The sequence below is a fragment of the Salarias fasciatus genome, chromosome 17 (assembly GCF_902148845.1).
Source record: "Salarias fasciatus chromosome 17, fSalaFa1.1, whole genome shotgun sequence".
In the NCBI taxonomy this organism is placed as follows: Eukaryota; Metazoa; Chordata; class Actinopteri; order Blenniiformes; family Blenniidae; genus Salarias; species Salarias fasciatus.
Genome location: NC_043761.1, coordinates 12,623,503 through 12,644,421, shown reverse-complemented (window position 1 = coordinate 12,644,421; position 20,919 = coordinate 12,623,503). Strand labels below are relative to the sequence as shown.

The following is a 20,919-nucleotide window of genomic DNA, read 5'->3' as shown; positions in this document are numbered from 1 at the left end:
TGTGATTTAATAAATCAGCAGCAAACTAAGTGATCGGAAGAGAGGGAGCGTCGGATCAGAGGCCCGAACAGCCTCGTATGTTTTTCGTCCTTGGATTAGAATTACGGCGTAAATACCGTTGAGGTCACTTTTTTACAATGCGGCGTGGTTATTTACGACCTGAGACAGAACCGTAAACGGCTTCATCAACCATCACGGGCGTACACCGTCGGCCCTGACGCAGACGCATCATTCAATCAGCGCGGCTCGCCGTCGCCGAATCTGAATGCGGCCCGGCGTTTGCCGGCGGCCCCCTCGGTGGCCCCGTGTCACTGCGTGGGCGAGCCCCGCGGCTAACAGGGTTAATCAGAAAATCATTGCCATGTAACGTCCCCGGGGGGAGGGTAAAAGGGGAGGGGGGGGGGGGGGGGGGAAGAGGGGAGATCACAGGGGAGAGAAAGTACACCGAAGCTCATTACCTCCGCTCATCCTGAAGTAATCAATGGAATTGATAGAGAAAGAAATTGTGACTTGTTGTCAATATGGCAAACTGCGGTGCGGGGAAAAACAAAAAAAAAAAAAAAAACCGTCTGTGTGTTCATCTGCGTGTGCGCTCATGTACAAATGTTTTGAGAGGCTATTCCGCGCGGATGCGCGCGTCGCTCGTCTGGCGCGACGCTGCGATACGTTGATCGACGAGAACAAGAGACGGCGGAAGGTTAACTGTATCAAGTAAATAAAGTGAAAACAGTGGAAAGAAATCAAACAGGAAGAGGTGATCTGAGCTGTGTGTGTCCATGCGTAATGTCCTGAAATGGTTTTCGGTTTTGGCACAAAGCCCTCAAAGTCTACTGTTTCCCTCCGTTTCATTTCTATGTCGAATATGACCTTGCAAAGCTCGCGTGCCGCAACACAAAGGCGCCTCGGCGCGGCGCGGACGCCTGTTCCGCATTACCTGCGAAGCCTGCCGAGCCTTGCATTCAAATGCATATCACCCCATTGTTGGCCGTGCGGCGCTCCATAATAACGTTTCTAATAGAACAAGTTTCATTTGAAAAGTATGGGAGACAACACTCGGTATTTTCATTAAAATGAAAATAGAAGCTTTCAAGCAAGGCAAAACTTTCAAATCAAGGGAATGTGATCGAGATCTGTTGCCCTGTGCGGGAAAGCCCGCAGCCTTGTTGCTAAGTGGAACGAGAGATGAGGTCCAACTCGCTCAAACTCTCTCTCTCTCCATCCCTTCATCCTTCATTTGGTGCCAATTCAATTAAGACTCAATTACAGGTTCCTAAACAAAGCTGCCGCCAACGTGCTCCCCGATCATATTTTCTATCTGTTTCTCTCACCGCTTCCAGTTTCGCTCTCTCTCTCTCTCTCTCTTTCTCTCCCTTTCCTCTCAATGATCACAGACGTGGGGCGACACCGGCTAAACTTTTTGTTTCGCCGTCGCTAAATTGCAAATACTCAAGATCCCGTGAATAACATCGACACGTCATGGGCTCTGGGAAAAGTTGGCGTTACTCGTTTGCTCCAGGGTCCATGTCTAACTGGCAGCTCTGCAAAAACCACACACACACACACACACACACACACCAAATAGACTACTATGTATGTATTACCGATGACGGTGACCAATTTAATTTCATGCTCTAAACATCTGCATCCGTGTCAGACAAAGGAGCGAGGAAGAGACCTCATTGATCCATGGGGTCTGGGACCAGCTGCCAACAGGGCATAGCACTGATGAATATTAAACAGGAGGGGGGGGGGGGGGGGGGGGGGGTATTAATATGCATGATATTTCTCAAAAGTTGTCTAGACGTGACAGGGCGGCTCCGTTTCCAGGTCAGAATGCCCCCGAACTGCTGCCAGCCCTCGCTCGACATTCAGTGTGAAATTATGATTTTAGAGTGTGATTGGATGTGTCTGTGCTTCTCGTAGATTTTTTTTTTTTTTTTTAAATCTGTTAGCGCGTTGCTTGTGGTGTGTGTGTGTGTGTGTGTGTGTGTGTGGTCTGATCCAAGATTAGTGCGAGGGGTGTGTGGAGGAGGCAGCGCGCCCAGTGGGATGGCGAGTGAAAACTGGAAAGTGAAGAAGTGACAAAATTCTAATGTGGCCAAATCTGCCTGAAATCCCCCCGGAGAGCCACTGCTCCATCTGCAACACACACACACACACACACACACAGCTGAGCAGACATGACACACTACGTAATAAAAAACCAGACAGGTACAGACACTGTGATGCCAGACACATACGGTACAGCGGCTTGAAACACACGTCAACACGGCGAGGAGCTGAAAATAAAATGGCTCGACCCCCAAACTGCACAGGCACCGCAGGTTTAAACACACTCGCACGGCGACACCCGTCCAGACCCCCCGCGGCGTCTCGCCCCGCGCTCTCCAGCCCCACATCTAATCAAGTCGGGCAGTGACTTAGTGAAATTGCATTAGCTCCACTTTCCTGGGTTTGATGAGAAATGGGTTTGATCCTGTGATGAATTCCAGCCGTGCCCAGATTTAGGCGGGCGGAGAATCAACGTGTGACGCCTTCTTTAACACGCTCGCGCGTCCCCCCCGCCCCCCCACGAGCCCGGCGTGTTTCCGTCCGCATCTGCAAGTCTGCGAGAGACGGCGAGATGAGGAAAGACAGACGTGCGCTGGAACGACCATAATCCCTAATTTCCGAGTGGTTTCAATCTATTTTTTCGTGTCCAGGAGTACAAATGTGCGCGTGTGTGTGTGTGTGTGTGTGTGTGTGTGTGTGTGTGTGTGTGTGTGTGTGTGTGTGTGTGTGCGGTCAGGATGACACTCGCTAACACAGCAGTTCGTGGGATTTATCGTTTATCATTCTCTGGTTTTTGTGTGAAGATTTTTGAACACTTATGGTGCATTTCTTTGCACAAGAAAGCAACAAGCTGTGCCTCCAAAGGCACAATTTTAATCAAACATTCAGTTTTAAACGAAAAGAAAAACAAAGTTACACAAAAAAAGAAAAAAAAAAAGACTAAAAGGGGACTTGCTGAATGCTGGTAATTGAGTCTTTGGACACTCGATAGGAGTGTCTCTAAAAAACAAAACAGAAAAAAAAAAGCACACATAACCACTGTCATTGCAGTTTCCTGGTGAGCGATTTCAACATTATTCATTATATTTTTCAATTGTTAGTCCTGCATCACATGATATTTGCATATTTTTGCAGAAATTTCGACAGTGCTCGCTGCATTTTGCCTTTCCGGATTGTTTGTGCACATTTTGTTAGGAAATAACCTGGTGAATCTCATGAAACATTGTAGACTCTGTCTACTTTTCATTATTTTTTTTATCCATTCTTTGGAGACAGCTGACATCTCTAGACAGAAAAAAAATGTGTTTTTGTCTATAACTTATAATCAGAAATCTAAAAACACTCTCAAACAATTTTTTTTCAAGCACTCATATAATTAAGAAAGGTGCAATTTGACGGGGCGAATTCTGCAATGTCCACACTTTCCAATGCGACGTATAGCAATCGCTCGGCAAACGCTCCTCCGATGATTGAGGCCCTTAATCTGTGCCGTGAGCCGGCGCCGCACATTTCCAGCTAAATTGCGCAAACAGAGAGAAATATACAGGATAATCCAATTTTCACCCTCAATGGCCCCGTTTTGTCTGTAGCTGCCGCGCTATGGAAATTAGTTTGGGAGTGATCAATTCGGAAGATTTCCCTCCCATGCACAAATCAGATGTATTTAAAATGTGTGTGCGGGCACGTCCCGCCGAGTGGAAACCGATCTAATAAGATCGGTTCCCGTGTCAATAATGCATGAATCTCTGGTCAAGTACGGGCGTCCCTTTCCACTCAGACTGTCTTCATGTCTGATTGGGTCTTAATGAGAGCTTTCTATTATTAAAATCAAATTGATGAAACGGGTATCTGCTGCTCCGCCAACCTGGAGACCGGATCCTTCCCACAGCTGAGGATAAATGGCATAAATAAATTATACTATAAATAAATTCAGGTGTAAATTGAGTGGGATTAATTATTAAAAGTGTCACTGTGGCGTACAATGTGTCTCCGTGGTCTTGATTTTAATGAATTCACATCTGTCATTCGTAATAGGAAAAAAAAAACAATTCACTCCAGTGGGTGGGATGAATATTAATTGGGCGGGATGTATGTTGTTTGTCTTTCAAACTTTAGCAATGTCAGCGCGGTCTTCAAACCCGCCAGCTGGCGCTAAATCTGAACACCGAGGTATGAAATAAGAGAAAACAAGGGGAAAAAAAAAGACTTTTTTAGCCATTGCAGTTTCTCAGAATTGCCAAGTGAATCATACATTTCCAGATTCTTGATTTGGGTTAAATAAAGACCAGTAAAAGCAGAGAGATGAAAGCGGCTATGGTGGAAGTTAAAAGACGTTGTTTGTGTGATCATGTGTTTGAAAACCTGCGAGAAATGCCCAACCGGAAAAGCCCCAAGTCCAATCCCATCTTTGATCAGGCTCAGCGGGGAAGCACGGCCGCAACGCCGCCTTCTATAATGCAGGAACTTCTTACATGCGGGGAATCCAACTAACGTGTGGTTATTTATTATCTATACCAAAGACAGATGCCAAGGTCTTTACAGCCCAGAAGTCCAACACGCCTGTCCTCCTCTTTCATCCTTCTCCCTCATTTGTTCTTCTCTACATCTTCACCAATCAGCAAGTCTGAGATTAAAAGTAAACAGAGAGGTGACAGTCCAATGCTGATTAAAATTAGCCCGAGGGTGGGGAAATACACCGGGCTCTGTCTGTCTGATTAAATGTCTGCGCTGTGTAAACTATTACAACCTTGTTCTGTTCTCCTTCTGCCGTCCCCCGAATCCCCCTCATCCTCTGTGTTTGCTCCACGTTCCATCTTCCGGCAGAGATCCGTTTTTCATTATTTATGAATGCGTCATGTGAATGGAGGAAATCTGAACGGCATGAGAAAATATTCAACCTCCAGTTATTTAACACGGGCCTCCCAGTGGTCACCTGATACTGAACTAAACTGCGAATTTGTCTTTGCATTCATCGAATATAAGCCATGTTTGGTAAACATTTTCAAGGAAGGCTGAATAATCAGCTACAAATGCTAAAAACTAGCGGGAAGCTGGAGTTTCAGGAGTTTTGAGGTGATTTCTGCCGTCTGAAGCCGACGTGTTCAATCTCTGCAATCAACTATATTAGTTTAGCTGCCATCAACCCGGAGATTCTCTTATCACAGGTGTCACTTTGATTTACATGTAGTTTGTCTCCTGAATTCTAATAATCTTCTGGGAGGAGGAGGAGGAAAAAATAGCTTAATTAAAAACTAAAATATACAAGAGACTAGAAGTAAATACATTTCGGGGGGGTAAAATAACGGAATGCATTTGCAATCTCTTTTCCATTATCATGTTTCTGTCCATCCGAGCTGTAACCAGAGGCTTGCTGGTGGAAAAAAAGAAAAAGTGAACATTATTGTTACAAGCCACAGTTGATTTTCCACTCCGTGTCCGCGCTCGACTCTAATTTCAGCAGCAGAACTACTGTAATTCGATCGCTTGTCGTCTGCAGATCCGACACTGTGCATTCATGTGTGCATTATTGTGTGTACGTCTTGGACGAGAAGACGAGGAGGAGGGAGGGAGGGAGGGAGGGAGTCGGTGGAACATTCTCTGATGTTGTTTTAACCATTATTATCTACCTTCCTGATAACCATGTAAAAGCCAAATTGAACATGATGAGTCCAAACGGATACGAAATAACTCCTGAGAGAGCAGACATCTGAAGTGATGTGTGTGTGTGTGTGTGTGTGTGTGTGTGTGTGTGTGTGGGCCTGTTTCTCAAAAAATATGCAGATCCGTTGCAGAAACACAAATAAACACTTTTCACAGTAATAGCCTGTCAGGTAACAGAGGTACCTGGGATTTTATCTCCAGTTATGTCGCCGCTGGAACAAAGCCGTTCATAAAGGTCCGTCGCTGAAGCGGGAGGGGGGGGAAAACATGTCATCTGCAAGTGATGGTCTTTCTAACGCGCGCGTCGTTCGAGCACGGTGTGTCGTACATGTCACGTGTGACATAACTCGGCGTGCGGACCCGACGCGGACCCACGCCCACGCATCTGGCGAGGGCGACAGCCTCCATCAGTCACCGGCCTGACAGCTCGGCTCAGTCTGGAACGCTCCACTGGGAGGGACGGCTTTATGAAGGGCACTTTGAAAGAAAGAGTGTACGGGGGAAGAAAAAAAAAAGTTATTATTCTGTACAAAGAACAGAAAATGATCAGAATGATCAATATTTTCCTCATTCTTCCTGATGGACGCTGAATAAAACAGCTTTCTCGCTTCTGTTAAGAAGTGACAATAGGATTATGAAAGCTTCTTAAGCTGTCAATTTGGGCAGACTTTTATATAAATGACGCGTATTGATGTTTATTATGACTGACTGAAGTCATGAAACAGTCTAAAAACAACAATCAAGGATGAGAAGCCCAATTTAGAAAGATTTCAGAGTTATTTTAAAAAGGATCAAGTCCCAAAAATCAATGAAAAAGAAAACTACTTTCACATCAGTAGATTTCTTCCAGCTAAATAGTAATAATTCTCCAAAAAACTTTCTACAATTTGCTACTTATCGAACTCGTCCATGTAAAATGTGATTTAATCTACCGTTTATGCCAGCAAATTTAATCTACTTCACAAATTTCACATATCTATTCACATAAAAGAAAGAGTCTGAGTCTGTTTCAAAGGAAGTTGCAGTTAAATCATAAACCATTTAAAGAGGAAATTCAACAGTAAAACTGGTTGAACAGGAGAACTGAGCACCGCCGGGTCATGTTGATGGAATCTCCCCCGAATATTACAAGTTTTATACATTTATATTCACATTTATTTAAATTCGGCTGACATTTGCTGACAGTGGGTCAGCGCCGCGCAGACGACAGAATTTAATTTGTTTGCGATTTGTTTACCCCGGTCCTCCGTGTTTGGACACCCACGCGTTTGCACGGAGCACGTATTAAATTTTAACTCCTGGAAAAGCAAAAAAAGAAAAAAAAAAAAAGAAAAAAGACCAGAGAAAGTTAATATGATAACGACGCGAAGACAGACGAGAGAGAAATCATGATGGAGCGCCGTTGTCGAGGAATAAAGGCCGGCGAAGGAAGGAAGGAATTAAAACTGAGTATTATAGGCATCAATAAGAGGCGAAGCAGGTGTCTCTGACATTCTTGCGTCATAATCCTATAATATTTATTGACTTTTCGCGCCGACAGAGGTTCAATTCCATCAAAGGTTCCATTTATGAATATGATAAATTGTAATCGCAAGGTCAGCGGAAGTCAAGTATCGATCACGGCGAGAGACAAGTGAACAACCATTATCCTTGAAGGCTGCCGACAAATGAAGAGAAAGAATGATTGGGAAAAGAATAATTGAAAAGGCGAGGTGGCGATTTGGAAATAAAAATTGATTGGAGGGGCCTTTTGAGGCGTGACCTCGGTCGCCTCAGAACGAGGTTTACACCCGGAAGTCGCGAATTAGGAAAAAGGCGCCACCGCTGGAGAATGTTGTTGGTAAATGAAGGCGGCGAATTATGGAAAAACATGCGGCGGATCACCATCTCAATGAGTGTTAAAAGAAAAGCTCGCACGCCGGGCTCGTGTTGGGAGATCCTGCGGCCCGTGAACACACGGATTTCAACATCTGCAGGCCCCGCCTCCACGCTCGCGCCTCTCGACAGACGTTCTTCCATTTGCACCTCTTCTAGTCGCCTCGTTCGCTTCCTTCTCCTCCGTCCGGGGGGAATTCGACACAACAATACATAAACAAGAAGCCCCATAATACAAGACGGGCTTTTCTTCTCAACCTCGGGACTTCAGCGTTAGTTATTAAGGGCTGGGTGGAACCGGACTCAGCCGGACTGTTTTCCTCGCCAGACACGCTGTGAACAAGTCGATTTGAATATCAAAAGAAAAAACAGGGGGAATGTGTGAAATAGATTTGGAACCGAGTTGATTATGAACACATCTTCGGAGTTGGAGGGAGGTCAGAGGTGACGCAGTTGGGAGTGTATGCGTGTGTGTGTTTGTTCTCTTGCGTATCCGGGCCAAGCGAGTGGCGATGGGCTGGCTTTTGTGTACAGCAAACATTGCAAAAGGGTGGGTGGGTTGGGGGGGGGGGGGGTTGTCACTTCAAACGTGCCCCGGGGCAAGGCAATATCGCACGGAACACAATGAACGGCGGCGACACAAAGAGAAATAAAATCAAAAAAGGGCTGTAAATGCATTACGGCGGGCTGCAAGACAGCCGTGGTTATTGAGATATATTCACACTTCACCTCCCAGATGACCACTGGGCCGCTCTGCCATGCCTACACACAACAAAGAGGCCATAAAAAAAAAAAAAAAAAAAAAGGCAGAGGGAGAGGATGTAAAAGACAGGCTGAGGAATATGGCAACGGCAACACTTCTATGGCTGGAAAATTGTTATTTTCATCATTTATTCATGGGGAATGTGATCGAATCTGGATAGGGCTTTTTTGATCCTGAAGTAGTGCCTTTACAGCAGATACAGGAAAAGCCACACACACTATACACACACACACACACACACACACACACACACACACACACACACACACACACACACACAGGCGGCGGATGATCCGCCTATATGAAGACGATATGAGTTTTCCAATTGGCAGTCTCACTACATACGTTCACATCACACATTCCAGATGTGGCTGCATATGGAGCCGTAATAAAGTCTTTAGATGAAGCGTCGGATTAATTGAAGCATACAAGATGAGAATCCAAGCAATTAAGACCCCCAGTGTGTTTTTTTGTGTGGGTCTGCGAGGCATGTGAATAAGCGGCCGCGTCGCCGTACGCACGTGCGTAATGATATATGGCAGGTCCATACAACGCCCCGGAGACATAAATTACAGATATTACAGATTAATTTCAAAACCATTAACGGTACGCGAGTGTGGATGGGTTACACAACCATCAGATATTCCACATTAATAATGCCGTTCTGATCTTTACTCGCAGAAGAAGTGGGTACAAAGACGTGTGAAATATCAGAACCTCTCAGGGCATGTAATGGATTTTATATTAATGTGATCAAATAGAAATTAGACAAGAGACAATATATCTGCAGTGGATTCACAGGATATAAATACCAAAAATTATATGTTCATTGTCATCTTGACTTTTTTTTGTGTGCAAGCTTTACACAGAATACAGATATTATTGATCCTGAAGCTCCATTTTGGTGCAGATGCACAAAGCATCACCTCAGTTCGCAAAAATCCGGGCCGATACGGCAGCAGTTCCTGAGAATCGGCGGCTGTGATTCGCTGCGATGTTTTCGCTGCATTACCATTTTTATGCATTTTGTTAACTAACGGTGCATAACTGGATTTAAAAGGAACAATCACACTCTTCTTTCCAAAGCTGTTTTGGTGAATGTTTGAGTTAATAACTATATTGACTTCAAGCAGACCGTTGAGAGGAGGAGAGAAAAAAAAAGGGAGAGAGAGAGAGTTTAGGAAACTCCAAGTACAGAGACTGAAAGACACACATGACTAAGCTTTAAGTGTTGAGTAATCCCAGAGCCACAAGGATTCATCAGCTCAATCTCTCATTTCTACTCTTTTCCTCTTTCCCAACAGTGAGTTTAATTTGAAGAGAGAGAGGAGAAAGTCCCTATCCACGCTGTCTCAGTACATATTTTTCTAATTTCTTCCTTCAGAAATCTCTTAATGGCTTCTTCGCTGGACCCTGATGAAAACAATGACTTTTAACCTTCCTCCTCCTCCCTCCTTCCATCTCTTCCCCCCCCCCCTCCCAACATCACAGTCGACTTATTTCACTTTTTAAATGATTTCTTACTCTTTCAATCTCTCTCCCAGCCATTCAGACCCCGGCCCGGGCTTGTGGCCGGCGCTGCGCATTGTGACAGGTGAAATGAAAGCCCAGAGAAATCTCATCTTCTTATAAAACGCTCCGAGGCATTCAGTCAGTCAAAAAAAAAAAAAAAAAAAGAAATATTTTCCCACCTTCCTTCTCAGGCCCTGACAGATGGGAGGAGAGGAAAAAAAAAAAGTGAGCTGTTATGTGAAGACCATTTGGGTTTTTCCTTTATTCACAGTTAATCAATGCTGTTCTTCCTGTGGCGGCGGGGGAGAAGAGGCGGGACGCTTTCGCGTGTATTTACAGACTCGCTGCCGTATGAGTGGCGTCTCACGTCAAGAGAAGAACCGCCGCCTGCATTGTAATGCCTTCCGCTGGCAGATGTCGAACACGCCGTCCTCCGGTCATTCTTGAGGACAATACCGAGAGGGACCGCCTCGAAACGTAAACAGTTCGAAACTCGTGTTCTTCATTGGGGAGAAGTCTTTACACCTACTGCCTCAAACACCAACAAGGAATGTGATGTGGGGAGAAAAAGGGAAAAAAAAACAGCAATAGCAACAGACAGCAGCCAACAGTGCTGTCAGGCATTGCTGATTGAAACCTCAAGGTCATAGACGGTCTAACAGAGAGAGAATGAAAGCGAGAAAGAAGGGGAACACAAGTTTAGACTCTCCAGGGTCTGGTGTGTGTGTGTGTGTGTGTGTGTGTGTGTGTACGCGTGTCCTTTATTTCTCTCTTTGTGGGGTCCAGATCGTCAACGCACACGAGGAGGTTCAACAAAACAACTGTGTGGTCATAGATTTTTTAAAGAATGAAAAAAGGAGACAAGGGACTAGCAATACTGTACAGTGTGTGTGTGTGTGTGTGTGTGTGTGTGTGAGTGAGACACAGGGAGGTTTTCAGGGCCTCTCCCTGCAGGGGGATTCTGCAAAGTCACCCCGCTCTCTGCATCTCGTCAATCTCTCTCTCTCTCTCTCTCGCTCTCTCTCTCCACCCTCCTGTTGCCCGCCTTTCTAGTTCCTGAGTGCAACTTTTCAAACTGCGGCGTGACCTTCCCTCTCTCTCAACCTCTCCACTGCACCTCCTCGTCTCTCAAAATCTGTTATCTGCAACCAAAAAAAAGAAAAAAAAAAAACCCTCTCTGCTCCCTCGTTCTGCTTTCTAAGAGATAAACTTTTTATAGCCTCCCCACTAATACACCAAACTGCAATTATCTATTATTTCAGCCTTTTCAGTAAAACCACACGTCTTTTTCCTTACTTGTTCTTTGTCAAACCATAAACTCCAACCCCCCCCCCACCCTTCTCCTCTCTTTTCACCAATTCGCCCTCCCTCCCAAAAAATCCGCCGCTCTTTTCTCTCGCCCGCATTATCCGACGCGCTGCGAACGCGGTCCAATTTATTCTCCTTTGTCTGTCATATCCCTCCCTCTCTTCTTCTTTTTTTTTTTTTCTCACTGTTCTGTCAATACTTTTTACACCTTCTGGCTCTGTCGTCTCTCTTTCCCTCTCTTCATATCGCTATCTATCCATGCTTACCCACTCCGGCTATTAGGGCTGCCCACTCTCTCTCTCTCCCTCCCTCTCTCTCTCTCTCTCTTTACGATCCATTTCTCAGTCCATCCCCTCCGCCCCCCTCCTCACCTTGCAGCTCTCCACTCTTGCTGTAGAGCTCTCTCCTCTGCTCCCTCAGGTAGGCGCTCATGCTGATGGCATGGGAAGACGACTCGAACCTGCAAAAGCACAGGAAAGGCTCAACAGGTGGGCACGCCACGTGGAAACGACGCCGTATTGTTAATAACAGCGATTATAAAAGAGGAACGGCATATTGTTAGAGACTACCAGTGTAAGCAGGTTCGTGTGGAGAGAATTATTTTGAATGTTTGTAATAACCTTGTTTATTTTTTCAAATATGAATTAATGATGAGACCTTACGTATGGAAAGACCGCATATATATTAAATTTAAATCACCTGACACACCGTTGGACTGATTAATTGTTCCCCAACTCTCCGGGACTCTATTATTTAGAAAGGGCTTCGACTTAATAAACCTAATAAGGCCCCCCGACTTAATAAATTCACTAATAGCCCTGTGGCGTCCTTCATTCTCTTCTCTCTGGTGCGCCCCGTGCTGCCAATAGCTGAAAGCCGGAGACTCAAATATGTCCACGGCTCCACAGAGTTACCGATGGGTCAACCCTCTGAAGGAAATCCTGGAACACTGAGTGCTTGTGGACGAGTTGAAAAAAAAAAAAAAAAAAAAAAAAAAGGCATTACCTGCCTATTCGAGTTGTCTCTCTCTCTGAAAGATCTGCTTATAGTGTGTATTTGAAGTGTTGAGAGGACCGAATCCGAAAAACAATGTGCTCGTCTCCGAGGAGCGGCCTCATCGGTCGGCGAGGTGTCAAAGCGCATTACATTACTGCGAACCGAATAATGCTCTCTCAAGATCCGTCTGTCGGACAGGAAGCAAAAACAATGCCATTTCAGGCGAGGTAATATCATATTGATGTCTTCGCTATTCTTTAAAATATTAACAACGCATACATAGATTATCCTCAAGGCTGTTTGATTCGTCGCTGCTGCTCGTGTTTGTTGTTAGCGTGCTCTCGGTAGCAGCCCTGGCATGAATGCTGAGCAGGAAAACACATTTACACCGAATACGGTTTAAATATTTAAAGTAGTGGAAAAAGAATAATCTAAACTTAATTTTTGGATGTTTTGTTGGACCCGAATGCACAAACCGTAGATGCTTACTTGAAAAGTGACTGCTTGGCGCGCTGGGGCTTCTTCTTTGCGAAGAATGCGGCGAACTCGCTGCCGGTGCTGGCGTAGGACAGCTGGGCCGACGGCTCGGTGGCGCTGCGGCTGTTCTTCACGTCCAGATACTCCATGAGGAGAACCTAGACGGCAGAGAAAAGAAAACCCCCGGAGGAATCAGAGGGACTGGAAGTCTCATGCTGTCTGGTCGGTAAGTCCAAACTTCGCGGTGGAGGACGGCCTCTGACATGTCTGGCTGAATTTGATGACCGCTGTAAAAACCCGCGTCCTCCATTTCCCTGATCCGTCTGCATGATCCATGGTGAAATCCATCAAAGTCTTATCATGCTTCATAAAAATCTCATCAACTTCTAACAATAGTCCAGGACAAGCAGAGAGAAACTCTGGCCAGATGGAGAAAGTTCACTTCCTCTCCTCCATCATTCTATCCACACGTTCCCTCTGTTGCTTTCATTGGCTCTCATTTTTCAAAATCTCCTGGGGCTTCATCTCTCATTCCTCACATTTCTATTTTTTCCCCCCCTCGGTTCATCTTTCCCTTCTCCTCTCTGTGCGAATACATATGTTCGGAAATAGCCTCCCATATCTAATGGCTTCATAATTTAGCGGGGCCATTTAGCCACGTGCGCGTCTAATTCCGAGCCGCGGCGCGGGTCGGCCCGGAACGGGACGACGAGTAATGGCCGGGCGGACGGAGATCCATCCCCGATGTAATGATGTAATTAACGCTGCGAGGGCCGACCCGCCGATCGCGCGTGGGAAAGCCTCCATGCATGGATATTAATTCCAGTGTGAACACATGTGCATGCGAGATCTTGGGGAAATTTGTTTTTTTTTTTGTTTTGTTTTTTTTTATCCCGGGTCAGAAAACGTTCATGTAAATACACTCGCGGATAATCTTCCGGAAGCAGGAAGCTGCATCACGCGCGCGCACTCTTCCGCCGGCGACGCCGCAGCGGCCGCCGCCGCTCGCCACCGGCTAATCCTATCAGTGTATTAATTACTAATGATGAGCTGATGGAGCGAAACCCCCACTTGCTTGCAAGCTAACACCCAAGTAGACTTAATGAAATGCCAGCGCCGGGCTGATGAAGGGGCTCCGACCCTACTTAAATTGCATTAGCCCAGAGACAGAGTGAACTTTGGAGGCAATTAAGTGAACCGCTAGGACAGAGAAGGCAGATAGAGACAGAGAGGGATGGGAGTCAGAAAGTAACACCCGAGGAGCCAATGAAAGAGCGAGAGATAAGGGCGGAAAGAGTTGTGGAGAAAGGAATGAGCAAAGGATTATAGGTGGGGAGCGAAAGCCGAACAGAATGTTAATGGCATGAGAAGGAAGTGAAGAAAAAAAAAATAAGAAAAACAAGGAGAGAATACAAGGGAGCAAGTTATATAACTAATTAGGATTTGCTGATATAACACCTCTAAGTGAAGTTTAAAAAGAGGGTGAGTTTCCTCACCTCTACTTTATGGATTTTTCTTTTTTGGCTCGTTCCAGAAAGCCGTGCAGTTCTTCAGCTGACACCAATTTTGCCCACATCAGCAGAAAAAGCATGACACCCAAGTAATAATAATAATAAAAAAAAATAACAACTTTGCTAACATCGTCTCACATATTCCAATTATTTTTTGATGCATTTCAGAGCTGTAATAAGAGCCTCCACCGAGTTATTTAATTCCAAAGACAGACTGGGGGAAATTTGTTTTTCTTCGTGTCAGATGACGCCGACTCTATTCAGCTTATTGTCGTGGAGCAACGTGTGAGAGCTCATTTTCAAGGAAAACACAGGCTGGAGATTAAATCACAGTTTTTCAAGAAACGGCCTTATTTATGTAAGCTCTTCGTTATGAAACACAAACTCCAGTTGGAGCCGATGTTAATTTTTTAACTCGAGCGTTTGCAGGACAGTGTGTGAAGTCGGCTTGATTTTGAGATTGTCGCCATTTTCAAACATCAGCGCTGATTCGGATGATGAACGGAGTTTGAGGTGCCTCCGGGTGGCATGTGCAGATGTGACATTTGCAGCTGCCTGAAATCCATTTACGGGGTCCTGCAGTTTGATATATCGAAATATCCAACCTGATCATTTCATGATGTGATCGTTTACCAGTTTAAGCAACTAAACTTGTGGAAAACTTCCAAAACTAGTCATCAGGGGAGAATATATTGCAATTGTCTGCAACAAAAGATCAAGACTATCTTATCTCCCGGCCTTCTTCCTCCCACTTGCCCATTAGGTCAAGCACATGAAATCCTATTAAAACGACTATTACTTCAGGCCCAGATCCTATTACTGTCAGCTGTGTTTTACCAGACAGCTCATATGCGAGGCACATTTGAACATGACAAAGAAAAATACTGAAAATAATGAGCTTTAGCGGAGCATGCAGTGGTGGGAAAACAAAGAACAAAGAAAATAGCGGCGATAACAAATGTGGATTTAGGGAAAAGATTAGCATGATGAAGCACGCACCGAATAAGAGAGACCGAGAGACGAGGCGGGACAAAGACACGTGGAGACGCGTGGAAAATCTGGGTAATTAGCAAGAAGCGGGGACACAAAAGGCAAGGCTGAAGGGAGAAAGTGCTGCAGAGGCAAAGGTCTGTCACCAGCGGCTCAGGAATGATCAGCGGTTCAGCGGCAAAATAAAGAGCTGCTGCGTAAATCCACATTGAAATTCGCGAAAACCTTGCACGGAAGAAAAAGGAGGTTCATCAAGGGACACAGTAATAGTTCTTCACACTCAATAATCATGCTACTTGCAAGATTTTTGTATTTGCGGGAGTGTGTTTTGTGTGCATGAAAACATTCTGAAGGACTCCCCAGACAAAGACAATCATTTCCGCTCCCCACCGTTCAAACCAGCCTCATTCTGCACTCCGACGCTTTGGGTCTCATCCCAAAACGTAAATCAGTCCACTGTGTTGAGTGCTAAGTTAAATTAAAAAGAAGAAAAGCTTAATGGAAGCCCGCATTTGCAATTCATTACCGGAGCTCCCATCCACACCCCCCCCACCACCCTGCTAAAACGTCCTAATGTCGCCCTTTACGTTTGCAGGAAGTGTACACTCGTCTTTTGTTCTTTCCATTAGGAGCCTAACAGCCAAAAAAACTCTGTGCAATTAGGAGAGCGCCGCTCCAACCTTTGCAGGTGAGCACTTGTCATCGGGTAAACTCGGCAGTCAATTGGCTGAAATTAAAGCAATAAACATCACTTCATTTGCTCTTACATTACTCCCATTTCCTCCGTCTTATTAAGTCGGCAAAGAGAACAATCCCGGCGTTTTGTTTCTCTCTCTCTCAAGGCTTTATTGAAATCGGCTGTTTCCCGCGACCGAATCCCCCGGCTGGTGTGTTGTCGCAGAACGTATTGACTGATATCCCTTGCTGCTAGCTTGAAGTTAAAGCCCAGAGTGTCCTTGGCCGTCAAAGGGGTTCTTGTGTACACCCTGTATTGATTGTGTTCCAGAAACTTCAATAACCTTCACAAGTTCTGACGGAGCTTCAGCCGCAGCTACTCTCTCGGCGCTCAACTCCTGGTCGCCAGCAGGGGGTCCCACCTGGAGCGGGCTGTGTCTGGGAAATCTTTTGAAGGCTATCTTGTTGACGGGGAGGAGGAGGAGGAGGAGGAGGAGGATGCGCCTACGTGTCCGCTGAAGCCCCGTCTTGAAGCGCTGGGCTCCGTCCTTGCCGTGTCCTCGACGGGCCGGATGATGCAAGAACAACTGTGTGTGTGTGTGTTTATCGCCTGAGATACAGAACGGCTGCTTGACATCAGGAAGGAACGTGTTTTTCGTTTCTATTTCAAAGCCAGATTATCTTGTAGGAAGTGAGGAGATATTAGAAATATCGTCAAGTCATAATCTGCTGCAACAAGTTAGGACTCCTTTTTACAGAAGCATGCATCAACATTTGATTAAATCCTCAGCGATTTTAATGTAAGGAGGGGGGGAGTGAAGCCGAGGGAAGGGGGACCTCGCAACGCCAACACCCCCCCCCGGACATGCTAGACTGCACTCCGGCAATATGTAAATATGACAGTGCTTTGGAGGGCAGAATAAATGTGACACATTGATTAAAATGTTGGGCAAGAACAACGCGGCGATGTCTCTGCTTCGTATCTAATTAAAAGAGCTCATTGTCTTCTGGCTGCTCTCTGGCAGTTCAATTCGCCTCGTTTTCACTCCGCTGATGAGCCGAGAGAACGCGGCGCATATTTAAGCCACTCGGGTATTAATATATTTTTGACACAAACACAAGGCACCTCTTTGACTGGGGTTAATCTACGGCAATAAAGTGATTCATTTATGAAGAGGGTTCCGATTAAGCCACAGGCTGCCGTCCCAAACCAAAAGGCCAGGAGTGTGGTTAAGATCACGACGTTTTTCTTAATGGAGCCTCTACCAGGCAAACGCCACCGTCTGACAATCCAACCCGACGCCACTTTTCAGACGCGGCATCCGCCAGAAGGAATCAAAATCCTTGAGGCGTGGAATGATTTTATTCAGGAAATCCTTTTGCTGGAGGCGATCTCATCCGCCCTCACTTTGAAAGCCCCTGAAGGGAAGCATCCTGTACGACCGGCCTCTAAATATCTGTACACTGTCTGCAGAAAAAAATCCTTTCTTTGCAAGTCACTTTCTGAATTCTTGCTTCATTAAAAATAAAAAAAAAACCAAAAAAAAAAAACATATATTTTCAGTTCTCAAGCAATACAGTTGGCATCTATCCATATTTGTGAAAGTCGCTGGTCTGCAGCGGGGAGAGCGCCACTCATTAAAAGTGTGATTTGCACTCTGGTCACACGCTCGGGGCAGACAACGGACGTGGCCGAGCAGTCGCACGGCCGCAAATCCTCGCAGAGTGTGCAAATGGCAAACTAATTAACAAACGCTCGGGCCTCCAAACCAAACGGCCGGCAAGGTCAAGGGGTGATGGACGGCAGCATCCAGAGTCCCCTCAGTGCCAGATATGCGTTGAGTAACACACCTGCTGGGGGATCCTCATTACGAATGCATGCGCGGGCTTTTGGACTCTCATCGTCTCATAACTACATTCGCCGGCTACCTGATAAATATTGTGAACTCAAAGCTAATTTCTAGAGTTTTGGATAACGTTTAACACGAGGGAACGTCACGCTTAACAAATACGGGTCTGTGCTCCACTGTGTTTCTGAATCCCTAAGCGAGGGCATATTAAACATTCATGGACGCGCACCAATCCAGTCACTGTGATTTCTTTGATAAAACAGTTGGCTTTGAAGAACGGGATATTTCCTGATGGAAAAGTGGAAAAAAAAAAAAAAAAAAAAAAAAAACGCAGTCGTGGATGGATTGAGAGCAGCGGGGGGCGCGTCCCGCCGTATTCTTAGAAATGTAAATGTAACGGGCGGTGTAAATAATCAATAGATATAGTCAAACACATTCTACAGAGAGCCGCTTGAGAAATTGTCAAGTGGCATAAAAACACTCCCTCCAGCATCGACACCGCTGATTAGCATCCAGTTTAGGTTTTGAATCAATACTTCCGCCCTGAATTAAACAGGAACGTTTTGAGCATTCCTGAACGGGGATTTAAAACTATGACATGAAATCCTGACGGCAGCCGGCCCGGCGCCCCGCTCCCGGCCTGCCTGGCCGGAGTCGGTCGCACGCCGGCGGGCGGCGCTCCTCTTGCCAGGGCCGCTTGTAGCTGGCTGCACCCCGTGTTTCTGTCAGCTCCCGCATCTGTCTGCTGGCGAAGCCATGCGGAAAGGTCAAGCCGGTCTCCAGCACTTCTGAAAAGCTGGAAGGCATAAAATATGCGGGTTCCTGCGCAGGTCGGAGCGGGAATTTTGAATGAGGATGAACTGTATGAATGATCAGGGGCTGGCGTACAGACGGAAAAACAAACTTCTTTGTGGGTCTTAAAACGGGAGATAAGAACAGGCTCGGTATCCAATAAAAACTTAAACAGAGCCCACAGTGGGAGCGGTAGAAATTTAATTTCTCTCATTGCAGATATGCGACTCTCTAAGACAGAGTGGGCTAAACGAAGGGGGCGAGAGGAGTGTGCCGGCGAAAAAGAAAGCCAGATAATGAGATTAAGGAGGAAATTACAAGGAGCGAAGGAGGGTATGCGCGAGGTATTGGGAAATTGAGAGACTGTAATACTGAGGCAGCAGGAATGACGCGGAGGAACGAGGGAAATGGAAATGCATGGCGGCGGCGGCGGGGAGAAAGACGGATGAACAACCGGGAGAGAAATGGCAAGAGGAGTGGGAGGGACGGACGAGGGGGCCTTCATATTGATACAATCGGTCAGGAAATAATAACACGAGTGACTGAATAAGAAAACCTCATTTCACATAATGAGTATTCTAATCAAGAGATTACATTATCGCACATCGCAGAGCCGGAGGGGAGCGCAGCCCCTGGCAACTGGGCGCCGGCGGCCGCCGCGTGCAGGGGAAGGGACGGATCCACGCCGTCTGGCGTTGCGACTGTACAGCGGCGCCGTTACAGTAGATGCCCATGGAGTTTATACACTGAATATAAGTAAATATGGACGATCATCTCATCTTTTTGATTAGACTCCAAAAAGTTGGAGATAATGTCAAAAAGGTTAGGGCGGTATTTTCTTGAGTATAAAAAAAACACACAGACACACAGATGATCGCTCAGAGAGCAACAACTGCGACAGATTTCCCTCCGAGAGCGGCCGTCGGGTCAGCGCGACAGCTGCTCATCACCCCAGCCAATCAGACGGGAGCAGAGATCAAGGACCCGGCATGAATACGCGCCAATTAAAGAACCCGAAATTAATCTGAGCAATCAGGCCTCCCCTGTCCTTTTCTCCAGCTACTTCTCCCTGACAGGCTGAATGCCATCCATCAACAGCGCCGCCCGCTTCTCTCCCGCTGATTAATTCACTGTAAGAGAAGGTGAATTAAATCAATGCAACAAGAGAGGAGTGAAAAATAATGGCCGGGGGAACAAATCTCCCTGACACCGAATGAAAAGCAAGAAGCCTGAGGGGACGGCAGAGAGGGAAAACTAAATAAACAACGCCGAGCTGTCAGGGAAAGCGTATCGTTTTCAGGTTGAGTGTGAGGATAATCGGCCTTTATCTGGCCGAGCGATGCAGCACAACCTGCAATCAGGAAGCCCTGCTTTGTGCTGAACGAGCTCGAAAACTGACCTGCAGCACGGCCTGGATCTTGGCGGAGACGTCGGCCTGCTCGTACAGCCGGATGTCCTCCTCGTAAGCCCCGCCGGGCCGCTGCAGGGCGGTCTGCTGCAGGTGGGCCAGCACCACGCTGTGCGCCTGGGCCACTGCCTTGAACTTGTCAAACAGGAGCTCCAGCAGCTCCAGGAGCAACCTGCAGAGGGAGCCAGAGAGCAGGTTAGGTGTGGAGGGGGGGGAGGATACAGTCAACTGTTGGAGTCAAACATAACCATGATGAACAACAAGGACAATTATACCAATGCCTTGCTATTATCACTTCAGAATAGTGTTTAACATTTTCACAGATTACTCAGAATTGTTTTTTCTTTTTTTTTTTTGGATTTCATCAACCTGCCCCACCTGTCTCCCCTTAGTTTTGAAAGTAGGAAGAGAGCACAGCCAGAACCAAGCTGACCTTCCACTTGATGGCAGAGCTCCTCTGAACTGAACGCCTCGTTTGTGCGAATGCTTTCATACAGACGCTGCTATACCTGCTTTCCACGCAAGGTCGAAGCTTTCAGAGGAAAGACGGAACACAGGTTGCATTAGCAGAGTCTGAATGACACCCTAATGCTGCCATGCCAGCGAATTCCCACTTTATTTTAGTCATATAAATGCAATTATGCAGCTTCCTGACACCCGTCTTTTAGTGCCATCTTAACTCGGTCTGATTTTGTTTTTTTATTTTTGGAGAAAAAAGTAGTGAATATTTCTCTCTATTGGAAAAAAAAATTGAGACTTGTCTATTCCAATGATATGACTGATTTTGGTGAATGTTGAAGGCTACAATAACGACTAATATTCTGTGTTTACCGCTTTTGAGGAGTCTGAGTTCTGGCTTCTTTCAGCAGTGACAGTTTAAGACTAAAAGGCTCTAAAGATATGACTGCCAACACCTCGGCCATCATTTATTGCCTCATTTATGCCAGGTTACACCCAATGTAAATGCTGCAGGCAAATAAAACGTGCTCTACATCTGTTAAGAGGTCAAGGTTTACTGAGAAGGTATGAAGATGGAATCCGGGAGAGATG

At 46.1% G+C, this 20,919-nt stretch overlaps 1 protein-coding gene across 1 annotated transcript in view; it reads right to left on the bottom strand.

The window, feature by feature from the left end:
* The window catches only part of exoc4 (exocyst complex component 4), a 91,880-nt gene that overhangs the window by 59,976 nt on the left and 10,985 nt on the right, over positions 1–20,919 (bottom strand). The window contains exons 8-10 of the mRNA XM_030113598.1: positions 19,861–20,041; positions 12,656–12,801; positions 11,542–11,630 (exon numbers count right to left, since the gene is read on the bottom strand). Coding sequence (XP_029969458.1) covers positions 11,542–11,630; positions 12,656–12,801; positions 19,861–20,041 — 416 coding nt within the window. The remainder of the gene's footprint in view (positions 1–11,541; positions 11,631–12,655; positions 12,802–19,860; positions 20,042–20,919) is intronic.